The sequence below is a fragment of the Netta rufina genome (assembly GCF_964035555.1).
Source record: "Netta rufina genome assembly, chromosome: 21".
In the NCBI taxonomy this organism is placed as follows: domain Eukaryota; kingdom Metazoa; phylum Chordata; class Aves; order Anseriformes; family Anatidae; genus Netta; species Netta rufina.
In genome coordinates, this window is record NC_140145.1 from 9,999,426 (window position 1) to 10,014,302 (window position 14,877).

The following is a 14,877-nucleotide window of genomic DNA, read 5'->3' on the forward strand; positions in this document are numbered from 1 at the left end:
CCGAATGTTATGTCAGTTCTGCCGTGTGCCTGGCTACTTTTGTTGTTGCTGTTTAACAACAAACTCACTGAAAGTAAGAGACTTAAGGGAGGTTAATAGTCATGGAAAAATTGGTGTGAAGACGAGAAGAATTTGGTGTGAAAACTACAGACAGCTGCCTTATGACACCATTGTAGTTGCTTCCTGCTCTAATTGCTTTCGGTAGCTGCTCTGCCAGTTTGGGTCTGGCTGGATCCCAGTGCAGCTTTTTGCTCCAAGCAAAACAGGGACTCCCAATGTATCATTATCTCTGCAATTCTGAGAAGTAACCAAAACGTAAAAAGATTATTACTAGGCATAAGATCACACAGGAATAGCATAGCAAAGTTAGGAATTAAACTGTGTCTCCTCAGCTGTGAGTTAACACTTTTGAAAAGTGATCTGTCACAAATGGAGCATGGCAGAATGAATGTCATTGTTAGAGGCTGGAATGGTTTATTTAATCACAAGATAAAGCAGATACTTCTCCAGCTGCTTTGAGCATTGCCAGCTTCGCTTTTGATTGACATGTTGCCATGTTTGTTGTATTCATTCTGCAAAATATTTTAGAGTTTATATTGCGTCTAAATAGAAGCCTGTTTGAGTGAGGGACTACAAGGTGCATTGAGAAGAGAGATGTAAGGGTAGAAAAAGAATATATGAGGGCACTGAAGACTCAGGCTTAAAAGGTAAGGGTGGAACGAGTGGCTGGTGTGTTAAGTATGTTCCCAAGAATTTCACTTGGGTTTTTAAAAAGCACTTAAACTTTCTCCTTCTCCCCGTATTCTATCTTCCAGGGAGGCAAAAGGTCCACTGGGTTGTTATGCTTGAGTGTAATTATCTTCTTGGTCACGAATGTAAGATACTACAAAAATCTGGTGATGGCAGAAAAGGAGGATTTATGAAGTTTATTACATCTGCAGTGACTCTGCAGTTTAGTAGTGTTACAGGAGAGAGATTTGGCCTTCCACCTCGCTTCTCTGTGAGCTGCATTCCTGGCTTTGCATATCAGATATGAAATTTGTTTGGAATGTTTGCTATAAAAATACCTACGCGTGAACTTACATCAGCGAGAAAATAACTTTGGCTTGACCTTTCGTTAGCTCTGATGTGGTAAGATCGTTCAGCAAGGAAACCCTAAGTTAGGGAATGACTTGCAACTGGTGTTTTCACAGGCTTGGTTTCCGCACGGGAACAATCCTTGGAACGACCTGCCCCTGGTAATCAGTGTTTTATTTCACTCTCCTCATTTTCTGCTGGTGAGTGACCCAGGGCACGCCACCTCCCTTAATGCTGTAAACGCAGCCATGGGGGAAATCCTCAAACCTCTCATTCTGGGCAAGCACTGCACTGAATCCTAAACCCAAACCCCTTGAAGAGCTGGGAAGGACGAGGCCAATCCCTACTCCTTTCCCAGCTCATCCCATGTGTGTGTTTTATGCCCTGAAACCCCTTTTCCAGCGGGGTGCTCCCACCCCTCAGGGCCACCACACTTCCCCCCCCCCCCCCTTAAAGCGCGGGCTGCGCTCCCCACAGCCGTTGGCGGGCGGCTCCGCGTCACGTGACCCCCCCCTTAGAGGGCCGGACGCGCCGCTGCCCTCCCCTCTCCCCCCCGTCACGTGACGCGGCGGAGGGGCCGGGCTCCCCCCCCGGCACGTGACCGCCATGGAGGCGGGGGCGGGGAGGGCGCGAGGCCGCCTCCTCCCCCCCGAGCCCGCCCCCGCCCCCGCCCCCCCCCCCGCCCGCTCCCTGCGCTCCTGAGGCGGCGGCGGCGCAGCCCGGGCTCCGCGGCGCCCCAGCCGGCCGGCGGAGGCGGGGGGGGGGGAAAAGCCATGGACTGAGCGGCACCATGGGCGCCAAGGAGTCCCGCATCGGCTTCCTCAGCTACGACGAGGCCTTGCGGAGGGGTGAGGGCGAACGGCAACCGGAGACGTGTGGGGGGGGGGGCGGCGGCGGCGGGCCGGGGCCTGAGGGGACGGGGAAGGGGCGGGGGGGGGGGGGCCGGGGCTGTCAGCGGCGCCGTGACAGAGCCGCCGGAGCCGGCGCTGCGCCTCGCGCTCCCTCCGCGCCCCTTTATTTTATTTTTATTTTTATTTTATTAGGGGGGAGGTACTGGGGACCGGTGAGGGAGCAGCCGCCACCGGGAGGACCCCCCCCAGGGTCTCCTTGCAGCCGGGCGGGGGCTCCGCTGGCACCGGCCGGGCCCCGCGGCCTCGCCTCCGCCTGTCAGCCGCCGGGGGCCGGGCCGTACCGGGCTGTACCGAGCCGTACCGGGCCGTACGGGGCTGTACCGGGCCGTACGGGGCTGTACCGGGCCGTACCGGGCTCCTTGCGTTTGGCCGCGGCGAGGAGCGCGCCCCTGCGGCCGCCGGCTGGGAGGGAGCCGCGGTTCCCGTGCGCGGTGCTCCCCGAGCCGGGAGGAACCGGGGGGGGGGGGGTGGGGGGGGGGGCCGTAAACAAGCGCGGGGCCGAGCCCCGAGCTGCGCCCGGTGCCGGGAGCCAAGGACAAAGAGGGCCCGGGGAGCTTGGATGCCAGGAGGGGTTTTTTTTTTCATCGTTCTCGGCCTGTGGGGCGGTGCGGAGCGCTCCGGCAGCTCACCTGGGCCGGGGTCGGAGCGCCCGTGGGATGGGGGAGCGGCACCTCGGGGGGCTGCGGGCACCCCAGAAGCGTCTGGGGGCTGCCGAGGGAGAGCTGGGAGGAAACACCCAGCGATAACTGGGAGAGAAACGGAGTGGTGTGACATGGGATGGTGATCTGTTGGTTTTTTTTTATTATTATTATTATTATTTTTTATTTCAATGTTTTCTTAAATGGTGGAGGCAGCGAGGGATGCCATGTCAAGTAGGAAATGGAACAACGTATTCTAAACGCTGTCAAGCAGAGGAAACAAATGTGGTTCAAACTCCTTTTCATTGCAGGTTTCAGCCATAGCAGCCCCAAAGAATTTCGCTTCTAGAGAAAGCACATGAAGTTTCAAAAAACATAGACGTGTGTTTTTAGAGGAGCTGGAGTCATAAACATAGTTTGGGAGAGACGTGAAATTGAATGCAGTCATTCAGTCAAGTTTCATATTCCGAAGTTCATAAATAAGAAAAATTAAATGCCTGGAATTTAAAGTTAGATTTAAACTCATATTCTGCCTCTAGGAAGCTAATTTGGAAGCTTTCATAGGGAAGACTTTACTTGACATCAAAGTAAGATTGATTTTGAAGTTATTTATAATTTTCTTGCACAGTGAATGTTATTTCTCTTTAGTGTTTTTCTGTCTCTGTGAAGCTTTTCATACTGTTTTTCTGTAGGAGAGCAGAAAGGTTGGTTTAGGCCCTGGTATAAATTGATGTTTTACTAAATAACAGCGTTGTTTACTTAACCAGTGAATTGTTGTACATATAAAACAGGCTGGTTATCAAAGCGTTGTTTGTTGGGGCCATTCTTGCTCGCACAGAACTGTGCTGGTGCTTGTGGTACTTCTGTGGACACAAGCAGCAAATGATTATAATAGATAAACGTACACATTATTAAAGCAAAAACAAAGCTCTGTATATTTACATCCCATTAGATGGATGGAGCTTTTCTGACATTGTGTCCCGGTTATTAAATGCTGACAAGTTTTCTATTAAGTGATACACAAATTCACCCCGTGGAATGAGTGGTGGTTACCTGTGTTTATAGAAGCAGTGTTCATTCAGAATGCTGTGCTCCTTTTTTGAGATGCTTTCAGTTGTTCAGAATAACAAAATGCAAGGCTGGTTCTGTAAGCTTCAGGAATTAAGGCTGACACTTTAAGTTCTGAATGGAAGCAATTTTACCATAATTTCGAGAATAACCCAAGGGAGTGAAGGTGAGGAGGGTTTTTGTGGTTAAACACTCACAATATAAATGACTAGCTAGAACATAACTTCTGTTCAAAGAGATGAAAACATGAGGGCAGCCTGGTATTATTGGCCTTGTTCACCCTGGAGCATGAGATAGTGCTGTGATTTTTTTCATCACTGTTGTTATTTTTTGCCCATCATCACAGACAGCTGACTGCAGTGTGGATGATGCAGCCGTGTGGATGCGCCCGATGAAGTTGTCTTGTGTCCCCCCAGGGCAGCTCCTGCTGCTGGTCTCCTTTTTCTCTCCTGCCCTGTAAAATCTTTGTCTGGTTGTGTAGCTTGGGAGTGAAACGTAAGGGCGACTATTTGGACATCTCTTCTTACGAATATTGCTGAGTTATCATCATCTTATTTACAGTTGCTAGGGGCACAGCTTTGCCTCTTGTTGTGGGGAAGATAAAGGTTTTGAGCTTGTTCTGATCCCTGTTTGGAGCTCTGCCTGGCCCTCAGACCTCTGGCTGAGGCTCACTTCTTTGTAAGGAGATGAAATTCACGGACAGGTTGTTAGAGGTGAAGTAAGTGCTTTGTTCCAAGTCATGCATAAGGTAATCGGTTATTTCATCAAACTCAGTTTGTAATGGCATAAACTGTCAACCTGGCTCATGGCTTTGTTGCTTTTTTCTTAGCCCAAGGTCCAAGAGCATCTTTTTTTCCTGGGGCGGTGCTCACGTCAGCTTGGTCAGTATCCCTTTTGGTTCGGAGCCTTCTCCAGCGCGTGCCTCTCGTTTCTGCCCCCGCTTCTTTCACCAGGCTGTCTGGCTGCTCGTTCCTCCTGAGATTGCCCAGCGCGAGGCCTTATCTTACACGGAGGAGGTAGTTCTCCGAAGCCTGCCTTATCTTCCACTTGTTCTGCTGGCAGCCTTAAAGGGCTGTGTTTGGGAAATGCGACTTTATAAAGGAACTTTATTGCTGTAGCTACAGTGCAGCAGGTCTGCTGCGTTGTATATACAATGCTTTAATAAGGATTCCTCAGGAAAGAGGTGGGTACGTGGTACTAACTGATGGCTGGTTTATGCCGGATCCCTGAGGACTGCATTCTCCAGTCACTGTTAACACATCTTGCTTAGGTAACTTTTAAAATATAATCACAGACTCAGACCATACATTTATGAAGGTATTTGAAAATTATGAGATGATAGAAATCAAAGTTTCTGTGAATGCTGCTTCGAGAAAGCAGGTCATGCTAACTCGGGCTATTTTCAGCTTATGTATGCTAAATATTCAGTCAGGTAACCACTTAAACAAAAGAAGTGTCAATGAATAGTCATGGATCTGTAAGATTTGTGCTGGGAAGGAGGGCTGGATTTTTCCTTCTGCTCAAAGCAAGGTAAAACTGCTGTTGGGTGTATGCTGGGATGGAGGAAGGGGGAACTGCAACGACAGCAGCGTGGCCAAGGAGTGTAGCACTGGGAGAAACGAATGGCTGTGGATAGGTCTGTTCCATTGTGCTTTGAGTTTTGTGCACAATGATCCCTGAGAAAAAGAAAACAAATAGCCTCATAGTCCAGAAGAGTGCATGCACTTCGTGTGCCCATTCAGACTGGGGCAGGACTGCCAGGTGTGTCAGCTTCACAGGGTTTGCCTCTGGTAACGAAATGGGGCTTTTTATTACTCCTGACTTTGAAACGATCTTTTAAAATCCCAGATGCATTTTTAGGAAAAATTAAGAGAGAACTGTTCTTGTGGTTTATTCTCTTCTTTTTCTGTATTCCATGAAGGCAGGTGTTGTTCTTTCTTTTCTCCCATATCTGAAAAACAGTGCTTGAGCAGCACAGGTAGGCAGGCATTCTGCTGTTTTCCAGGACACACCATGCTCAGGGGGTATAAACCTGTGTCCTGTTTGAGGAGCTTTGAGTTTTCAGGTACTTGTGATGAAGATGCCTAGATCCCTTTCAGCTTCCTTCCTTTCCTCCTTTTAGCTATCAGAATTAATGGGATCCACTGCTGAGCCTGCCTAGATTCAGGGAGACTTGTGTCAGCCAGCATCTGCTGGCTTTAGGGCTCTGCTGTATGATTAAGGCAGGTATGAGCGCACAGCTTCACGCTTCCTGTTTATAAATCTGCGAGGAGCTGCTCCATCCCCAGAGCAGTAATTATTTCACGGCTCCGGCATTCAGCTCTGATGCTTCTTTTGGGAGGGTACCTCAGTAGTCTTAGCTGAACGTATAATGAGATGCACAGGTGACTTGAGGAATTTGACTTAAACTTCCACAAGTTGTTACCAGAAGTGAGTTTTTTTTACCTGTAATTCTTCAGCTAAGTTGCAGTGACCTCTTTACTTTCTTCCTTATTTCAGCTTCCAAGTTGAGAGTGGTTTTCAGCCTCGTCTTAAACGTGTACCCAGGTTACGTACTTCTGGAAATGAGGAACATTTGTGCATTGAACTTCAGGCAACTAACAGTGTTTCCTTTCCTGGGATGCCTTTTGTGGTCTTTAGGAGAATTTACGAAATATCAGAATGTAATTCATTAGAGTGAATGCTGCGGTCCTGAAGGAGCTGACATGTGTACCTTCTTTGTAGGACTTTGCTTGTTCTCTGATGGTTCCCAAGCATGGTGGCAGCAACCTGGAGAGTAAACGCTCAGGGGCTGGGTGTGCACACAGCAATGAAGGCTGATAAAATAGGATTTAAGAGTGCAGGCATTTCATAAACAAGAAGTGGTTGAACATCGTTAAGGAAAAAGCCCTCAAAACTTTTAATTTTGATTCAGTACGTGTTGGGAGTTCTCTAGTTTCACACTTTAACGGATGAAATGTGCCTCTAAATAATAGCAGTCTCATAATATCAGCTGCATTGCATAGATCCTGTCAGCATGTTACTAGAGACTCAAATCAAAGCGGTCAGGAAGGCTGCCAAATGAACGTAAATAGATAATATCATTTCAGCCATGGTGGCTGGGAGCTGAGGGATAAGCTGGACAAATCCACGTTTTGAGTGTTGAACAGCTTGGTATAAGCTAAAAGTTTGCTATCAGAAAATTATAGCCATAATGTATTTTCTTACATTGACACTGTCAATTAAAATGGAGCACTGGAAACATTTTTGGTTTGTTTTATAGAACACATGCCTATATCTCATCGTTCGTACAGCTCTGGGTTATTCTGCATTGTCTTACGTTTTGATCAATGAAATCAGGTTATTCACGGTCAGCTCTTCCTTGTCAGTTTCTGGTTGTAACTTTCTTGAGTAACAGCGGAGGTTCGTTTTTTTTTTAAGGCAAGCCCAGAGAGACTGTTGAACTTTCATCCTTTCAGGTTTTCAAGACCTGCCTGGACAAAGCCTTCTGCAGTCTGCGCTGAGTTGAGTGTTGACTTGGTTTTAAGCACCAGGCTGAACCAGGTGACCTCTGAGATGCTTCCCAACCTGGTAGATTCAGTGAAATATTTCTGTTCATTTTGAATTTTCTAAAGCCTTGTTTTTATGCAATATAAATTCAGGGTCCTGAATCTACCTGACAGTGTCCTAGAGAGATGATAAAATAAGACAAAAATAGAAACTAAGAACCTTTTCAAAATGACACGAAGCATTTCTAATGAAATGTGAAAGACCAAAAGAAAAGTGGAGGGGGACACTACTTGAGTCCTGCTGTACTTGACCTGTACCAGTGTCAGGCTCCCTGGCTGCTGGCACTCTGCAAGAAATCAGTAAAACAACCCACATTCCCTTACTCCTTCTCAAAAGGAAGCCAGCTTACTGTCTCATTTCATAAAATAAGTGTGGCGTTCAGTTCCTTAGTACTCAAAAAAATGGAATCACATTCAAAAAGCGGGCCTGTGAAGGTATGACAAGCTTTGTGAGAGTAAAAGAGAACACAGCATTAGCAAGTTGTGATCAGGTGAGACATGGTCTGTCTGTTTAATTCTATAAATTAAGATTAAACAACTGCTACTTTACGATAGGACTGATTTTGATTTTTCTGTAATTGAAAGAAGCAGCAGACATTACTAGTATCTGTCATTTTTAAATGACAGAACATCTGAAAATTGAGTGTATATATATATATATTGTTAGAATGTGAATTCATTAATTCATTCTAAATAATTTGGTATATGGCGAGTGTCAGGTAGGTCTAATGAGCGCTATATCCTAGAGGTCTTATGGCACAGCAGTTATTTGTAAAATAATCCTGCTTCTATTTCTTCTTGGATTTTGGTCCAGGAAGAAATCCCAGATACAGTGAACATACAGAAAGGAATGGAGGAAGTGTAGAATAAGCGTTGTGTTTCCAAATACTGGAAGGCGGTGTGTGTTTCCTTTTTATTTCCTCCCCGGTGCTTTAGCAATAGTCTGCTAGTTTCCAAAGATGTGCCGAGCTGGGAGCTGAGCATCCACCCGGCCCTGCTGGGCTGGGCAGGCGCTGAGCTCCCAGGGGAGCTGTTCTGCTGCCTCACTGCTGCTCACTGAGGACTGCGGTGCTCCAAGTGCACCAAGAGGTGTTTGGGACCTCACAGAGCAGGTACTTAGGGAAGTGAAGTTGTGTCCTCAATGAGCAGAAGCGGTGTGAGTTGTTCTGCCTGTCCTTGACCGGTGATTCTTCACCCTTGCAACGAGGGGTGTGTTTGCTGTCCTCTTCCTTACTGCACCCCAGGGATTGCAGCACCAGCTGCTGGTCGTAACCGATGGCATTACTTTGACCAACACGTGGGGCTCAGTGGAGGCTACGTTGCAGCACGTGGCATTTGATTTGGGGTGCCCTATTTCTCTCGAGGTGAGCTCCAGTGAGGCAGTGATGGACAGCTGGGCTAAGCGAGGCACGTTGGGTGGGATGGGAAGTGTGCTGAGGGCATCTCTGCGAGTCTTCAGGCTCTGCCCACATGCTTTCAGAACTGCATTATACAACCTATTCTTTAGGAATCCTCATAATAAACCTGTTGTTTTCCGTTTTAGGTTCCTGTATAGGAAAGTAAGTTTGGGAGGTTCATTCTAAATAAGACTTTCAATTTTTCAGTATTTTTAAAACAAGTTACTTCTTAATTTGTTATATTGCTTGAAGCACTTGCTTTCTGTTTAAGTTATACTTAATCTAAATTACTGTGAATATCGGTGTGATATTTGCAGTATTGAAGAAATACAAAAAGCATCTTTAACATTTAATTTTCACATGAAAAGGTCATTTACATAATGAGACAATGAAGCCTTTGGGCAAAGATGAATGTAGAAGGAAAAATCCATTAATGTAGAATCTGCCTAAGAGTTTGAAAGGACCTAATTCACCGAAGTTTGAATACTGTATTATTGCTAGCACTTACCAGAATAAAAATACCCTGCTTGCCTAACGAGTGGCAAAATCCTAATGCACGTTCTGTTTTGTGCTTTCTTAAGGGACATCTCGCTTTTGTTAGCGGTGACTGTTCCTGAATAGCTTTAGTCTTTTCAGCTTAGCTGTGTAATGATACTTCGCGTTTCTTTTTTTTATGTAATGAATCTTAACACCTCTGAGGAGTGGGTTTATTGCTAGCCTGCGTTTACAACTGAGCACGGTTGGCATTGGCCTTGTCGTAGGTAAGGGCATGCTTGGAAGGAGCGCGTGTCTTTTAATTGCAGTTCTATTAAATGGATGTAAAAGCCCTTCTGGGTTTCTGATTCTTAATGGGCATAAGCTGGGCTCGGATCTTGGTTTGTAACGAAATGTGTCTGCGTAGAATTTTTGTAGGGTTTCAACTAAATCTATTTAAAAACTGGTGCCAGTTATAATCAATCACAGCGTTCTTCTGTGTAGACAGTTAGGTCACTCATCATAATGGCAATAAAAACAGAAGTCCTTCAGTAGTTTAGTGTAATCCTGACAGGCGGCTGAGCTCTGAGAGGTAAAGACGTGTGCTAAATAATCTGGTAGTTGGAAAAAAAAACAATACTTTTTTTTTTTTTTTAAATAGACTAACATTTGTAACAAGGCCTTCATTTGCAAAACAGAAGATGCCTGAGAAAGGTTTGGGTGGTTTATAATCCAGGTGGGCTGCAGTGAGCAGGGTTCATTCTCCGTTATGTATCTAACTTGATGTAAAAACAGCCAACCAAGCACGGAGTTCGTTAACACTGCCAGAGTGATAGCTGGCAGCAGGCAGGGTGGCTGGGTGTATGGAGTGCTGTGATCTCCAGGGTCCTTAAGCCCTGCTCTCTGTCCCCTTGCAGCCCGTCAGAGCACATAGCAAGCTGCCCCGAGCACAGCGCCACGTGCTGATGAGGCTAACAGCTCACTGAGCTTGTGAGCTGGTGGATTTGGGGCAAAACAGTGATATTTCTTTGGAATGGTGCTGGGAAGCTGTGGAGGATAAGAGCCTTCACCTGCGCATTCAGGTGGAAGGTGCTGCAACCCATCGGAGCTCCTGGGAAAAGGATGCCCTGGGCTGGCTGGGACAAAGGGGGAGGAAGGGGGTGGAAATATCATCTGGTTTTACACCTTGCCATGTACTTCAGTTCTGACTTTAAGGACATTCTTAACCCATTAGTGGTACATTCTGCGTTAAAAAGGGGGTTGGCTTCTTGTCTTCACTCAGGTTCTCTGCAGCCGCGGTCACGAGCAGTGCAGCAGGGCAGCGGGCGATGCTCTGGGGTGAGGCTGTATCTATCATCCCAGTGTCGTAGCGGGGCCCTTGCTACCTCCTGCCAAGAGAGAACGGAGCTGTGCTTGCCAGGGTCTTACATAACATTTATTTTGATGGTAATTTTTCTATGTTGAAGACCTTTGAAGCTGTTTCCCTTAGTCCTGGAGGTAATAGTTGGCTTCTTGGACCAATGCAAGGGTAAAGAGAAATGTGCAGCTTGGCTCTGAGTTAATTTTAGTGTAAAGCATTAACCTTTTTCTAATTCTGAGCAAATAACTGTGATGGTCATGCAACATCAGATTTTAGATGGTAGAGAAAGAGGAAAAAAATTACTCAGTGCTTAGCAGTCTTAGAGAGAAATCTTTAGAAGCAAGACTTGATGCTTCAAGAATAATGTTACAATTGTTTAGTCAGAGTTGGATCCCGTCGTTCTGGGAGGTAATGTCACCAGGCCAAAGCAGGAGGTAATTGCATTCTGCATAAAAATATCCTCACACTTCATAACACTTACTACAACCCCTTTTGATTCTTCCTCACACAAGCTGTGTTTTTATTCACGTTGCATTGATCTTTTTTTTTCACTTGGTATTTCAGTTTTCATCCCCTCTTAGAATACAGGTATTTAGTATGGAACATACTCTTAGGTTTCCATTCTGTTTGGAATTGATATTCTTTATTTTAATTCATAGAGGTAATGGCCACGGTCAGGTTTTGTCCTGCAGCAGGCTGCTTCGGTCATGGACGGAAACACTTTAACGGGTGTATGGTGCTGTCACAGTGTAACTCTGCAAAGATCCTAAGGCTGGTTTAATTGGGTTTTTGGTGATCATTTTAAATGATCAGTGTTACTGTGTTAGTTTTCAACATTGTTCCTTTGAAAATCTGAAACCTTGAAAGAAAACAAAAATTGGAAGAAGCTCAGAAACCCAAGCAGAGCAGGAAGTGCCCCATTTAGATGGGCTGTGTACATGCATAAAAAGAGCTGGAAGTGTTGGAATAATTACGAGAGCTTTAGTTTCGGTCTATAAATGAACTTGGATTCTATTTTGAATTCAATTTGAACACGAATCTATTTTGGGCGAAGAAGTGCTTCCTTTCAATCCATGGTTCTAGTGGTTTGGTGTTGTCCAGAAATAAGATTTTTTCGGCGCTGGAAATTTCCTATTCTCGTGAAGAACATTTTCACCATGTTCTAGCTAAGTGCGATAGAGTTAAATACTGGATCTTAGTTTAGAAATTAGCAAAGTGAATTTGTACTTCCTACAGCTGAAGCAGCATTTGCCTAAGAAAAGTGATTGCCAGCAGTGAGTGTGGTCGGCACAGCCTGCTCTCCGTCCTGCCAGGGTGTTAACGAAGGTGATAGCAGGGGAAAAGGAATGCAAAGTCTGCTTGCTCCCTGTTTGCCAGTCTTACAGCTAACAACATGATTTTCCTTTTCCTTAAGGAATTATAGTCAATCTTTTTGCCACTGACTAATTCACCACCTTTTTTTTTGTGTGTTACCTGCAGCTCTGTCTTCTCATTGCCTTAGTTAAAGAATGGCTGTATAAATACATGGTGCTAATAATTAATTCATTTCCTAAGTAATGAGTAGATTGTGAAGCAGATGGGTTAAATAAGGAAGGAAACAACGTACAAATTCTAGTATAAAACACTGGGTAAATACCTGCAGAAGCCACAGAGTATTATAAGAATATAGATTTAAAAGGCAGAATATAAAGCATTTGATAAATATCTCTTCATATAAAGTGTTCACAGTTTATTATGTAAATGTGCTGCTTCGAGCAGAGGCAGCTGTGTCCTTGGGGATGTCTTGAGAGTCTCGGCAGAGATTCAGGGAGAGTCTCCAACTGCTGAAGCTATTCTGGGCATCGTAGCTACTTTGTATTAAGTTATTCTTACTTACAATTATTTTATTAATAAATTATTTATGATTAGCCTCTACTTTGGTGAAATAATGGATGCTGTGGGGGGGTTCCTGACTTATCACATCAGTCTAAAGTGGTCACTGGCTGCAAAGTTGCAGAAAGAAACCTGTGCAGCTGTTACCTGGGATATCTAAGTATGTCGTTTCTTCCATTCTTGTGAATGTAGCGCCTTAGGAATAGAATATATCTGGCAGTGAATACTTCTAGAGATACATCTGCACTCTGCTACCAAATCTACTTAAAACTAGTGTGGCATCTTTCAGGATAGTTCTTCAAAATGAGTCCTCAGGTGTGTGTGGGGAATTCTTAACAAGGGACACCACAGTGGGGATGGAGTTTGGAAGCGGTGAGGCTGATTTTTTTGCTGCTGTCAGTTAAAAACTGCCTCCGATTCGACTCCTGGTGTCATGCTACAGGTGTGTAGTAGGGCCCCAGCACTGGCCACGTGTTTGTTTTTGTTTTACTGCTTGACTGCCTTGGCTCCTGTCTCTGTTGGTGATTTGGGTTTTGTTTTTCAGCCTGGCGCAGATTTGCATAAAAAAAACTTGTTACGCATCCATAGCAGTGTAACAGAAGGCATAGATAATTTTGTGACCAGGCACTAAAATAGCGCAGTTTGCGTCTGAGGTTTTGTTCCACGGTTGTTTCCCCAGCAGTTGAGGATAGGAAGGATTAAAGCACAGAGCCTTCTGCTGTCCGTCGGCTGAATGTGTGCGTGAACGTGTGACGTGGTCGGGGCCAAACGTGTGGCTTCCAGGTGAACGGTGTTTTTCTTCTAATTGTTGAGAAACAAAAACGGAGCAGGGCACAGTCTGAATCTTTTAGCATTGGTTACTTGTTGTAGCACCAACTGCTGGGCTTTACTGGAGTTGGCTCTTCTAACTGCCAAACATCTGAGTTAAATACTTGATTAAAACTATACCAGCAACTGCAAATCATAACTCCTTGCCTTTAACCTTCACTGAAGGCTAAACAAAACACTGCCCTCATGTGCACGAGTTGCAGATTCTGTTTAACTTTCAGGCTCAGGTTTTTGTTGGTTTGTGTTTTAAGGAAGTGCCACTTTATAGTATAGATGCGCTTAGAGTCTTTGGCACTGTTGAAAGAGAGAATATGAAACATTTGTTCTATCAAAGCGTATTTTTTAGCAGGGTTCTTACGTGGTGTTTGCCCTTGCACGGTTGGCATTTGCCTTAAACCTGCCTTCAGACGGCCTGTACCTGCAGACGGCAGGGCTCTCCTCGGGAGTGCTTTTGCCTTTGATTTTAATGTGCTGTTTATTTCTTGGAAAGGAGCTGTGTAGTGTAATTTTGTATATCTTACCAAGCATAAACATCTAGATGATTTTCATGATGGTAATAAAGTGGAAGCAGCTTTTCCGAGTTGCGACAGAAGCTGCTCTGCTCGCCCAGGGGAACGTCAGCCGACAGTGAGCTGCCAGGAAAGCTGGCCAAGGGACAGCCCAGAAAGCAGGTTTGTTTCTTACTTAAATGGGAACAGCTAGCCATTTTAATGCCCTTGGCTTTTGGTAGGGCCAGCAATCGTTCCTCAGAAGCCGTGGCAGCCCCTCACCTTGTGGGAAGCACCCCGTGCCAGGGGGTAGCACCCCGGGATGAAGTTGGGCTGGAAGCGGCTTTGTTCTGCCGCTGAGGAGGAGTTTGCCACTTCTTTAATTGCTAAGTCATTATTTTGTCTCCAAGCCGGCAGTCAGTTGCGCCTAAATTCGTAGTAATACATATGGTAAAAGTTATTGTAATGATCCGCAGAGGTTTCTGAATTTTCAGGTTCTTTCAGCCTTCTTCTGTGGCTTATGGGGTTGGGCTGGGGAGCGTATAAAACCAAGCTCCTCTAATTCCTGAGGATATAAAATATAGCCAATAAGATTGAAGTGCTCAGATGGTGGGAGGATTATTTCACTGCTGGGGCTATTACGGAGCAATTCCTATCCCTGCTCGTCTGATGGGGAAGGTTGTCACAGAACCTGTACTGATTAGCTTTGCTTGAAGCAAACATAATCCAAATAGCAATGTGACAGTGTGTGCCCTGATGGAGATACTTTGCAGATGGATAAAACAGGCTAATAATACTTAATGGCATTCTTTTGGAGGATGGTAACTGTGAGAAGTAAGCTCTTTGAAGATTAAAAGTGTCACATAAATGCTAAGTATTCTTGTTACAGAAAATTGGCAAATCCTATTGTAATAACTAAATCTTCCGCCGCCCTCCACGCACAAGATGTTAAACCTTTGATATGCATTGTGGTTAGCTCTAATAGCACCAAGAAAAGCTTTATCCCCACCGTGAGCCACTACTACCAAAAAACAAAGAACAGGTATGAGGGGAAAAAATGGATTGAATAACATGATTTTTTTTTAATATCCAAACTCTACTGCTATTGTCCTTAATTCCTGTTGCATCCTGTCACTGGTAAGTGTCATGCTAAGAGTGTCAAGTCTTCGTTGAGACACGCTGAGTAATAGGAACAATGAGATTTGTAATGTTCTGG

The 14,877-nt window shown here is 45.3% G+C and overlaps 1 protein-coding gene across 4 annotated transcripts in view; it reads left to right on the forward strand.

Moving 5' to 3' along the window:
* Nucleotides 1–1,771: 1,771 nt before the first annotated feature.
* Nucleotides 1,772–14,877, forward strand: part of USP32 (ubiquitin specific peptidase 32) — a 77,081-nt gene continuing 63,975 nt past the window's right edge. For all 4 annotated transcript variants that reach the window (XM_084299608.1, XM_084299609.1, XM_084299610.1 and 1 more), the window contains exon 1: nucleotides 1,772–1,925. In XM_084299608.1, the coding sequence (XP_084155734.1) occupies nucleotides 1,868–1,925 (58 nt within the window). In that variant the 5' untranslated portion in view covers nucleotides 1,772–1,867. The remainder of the gene's footprint in view (nucleotides 1,926–14,877) is intronic.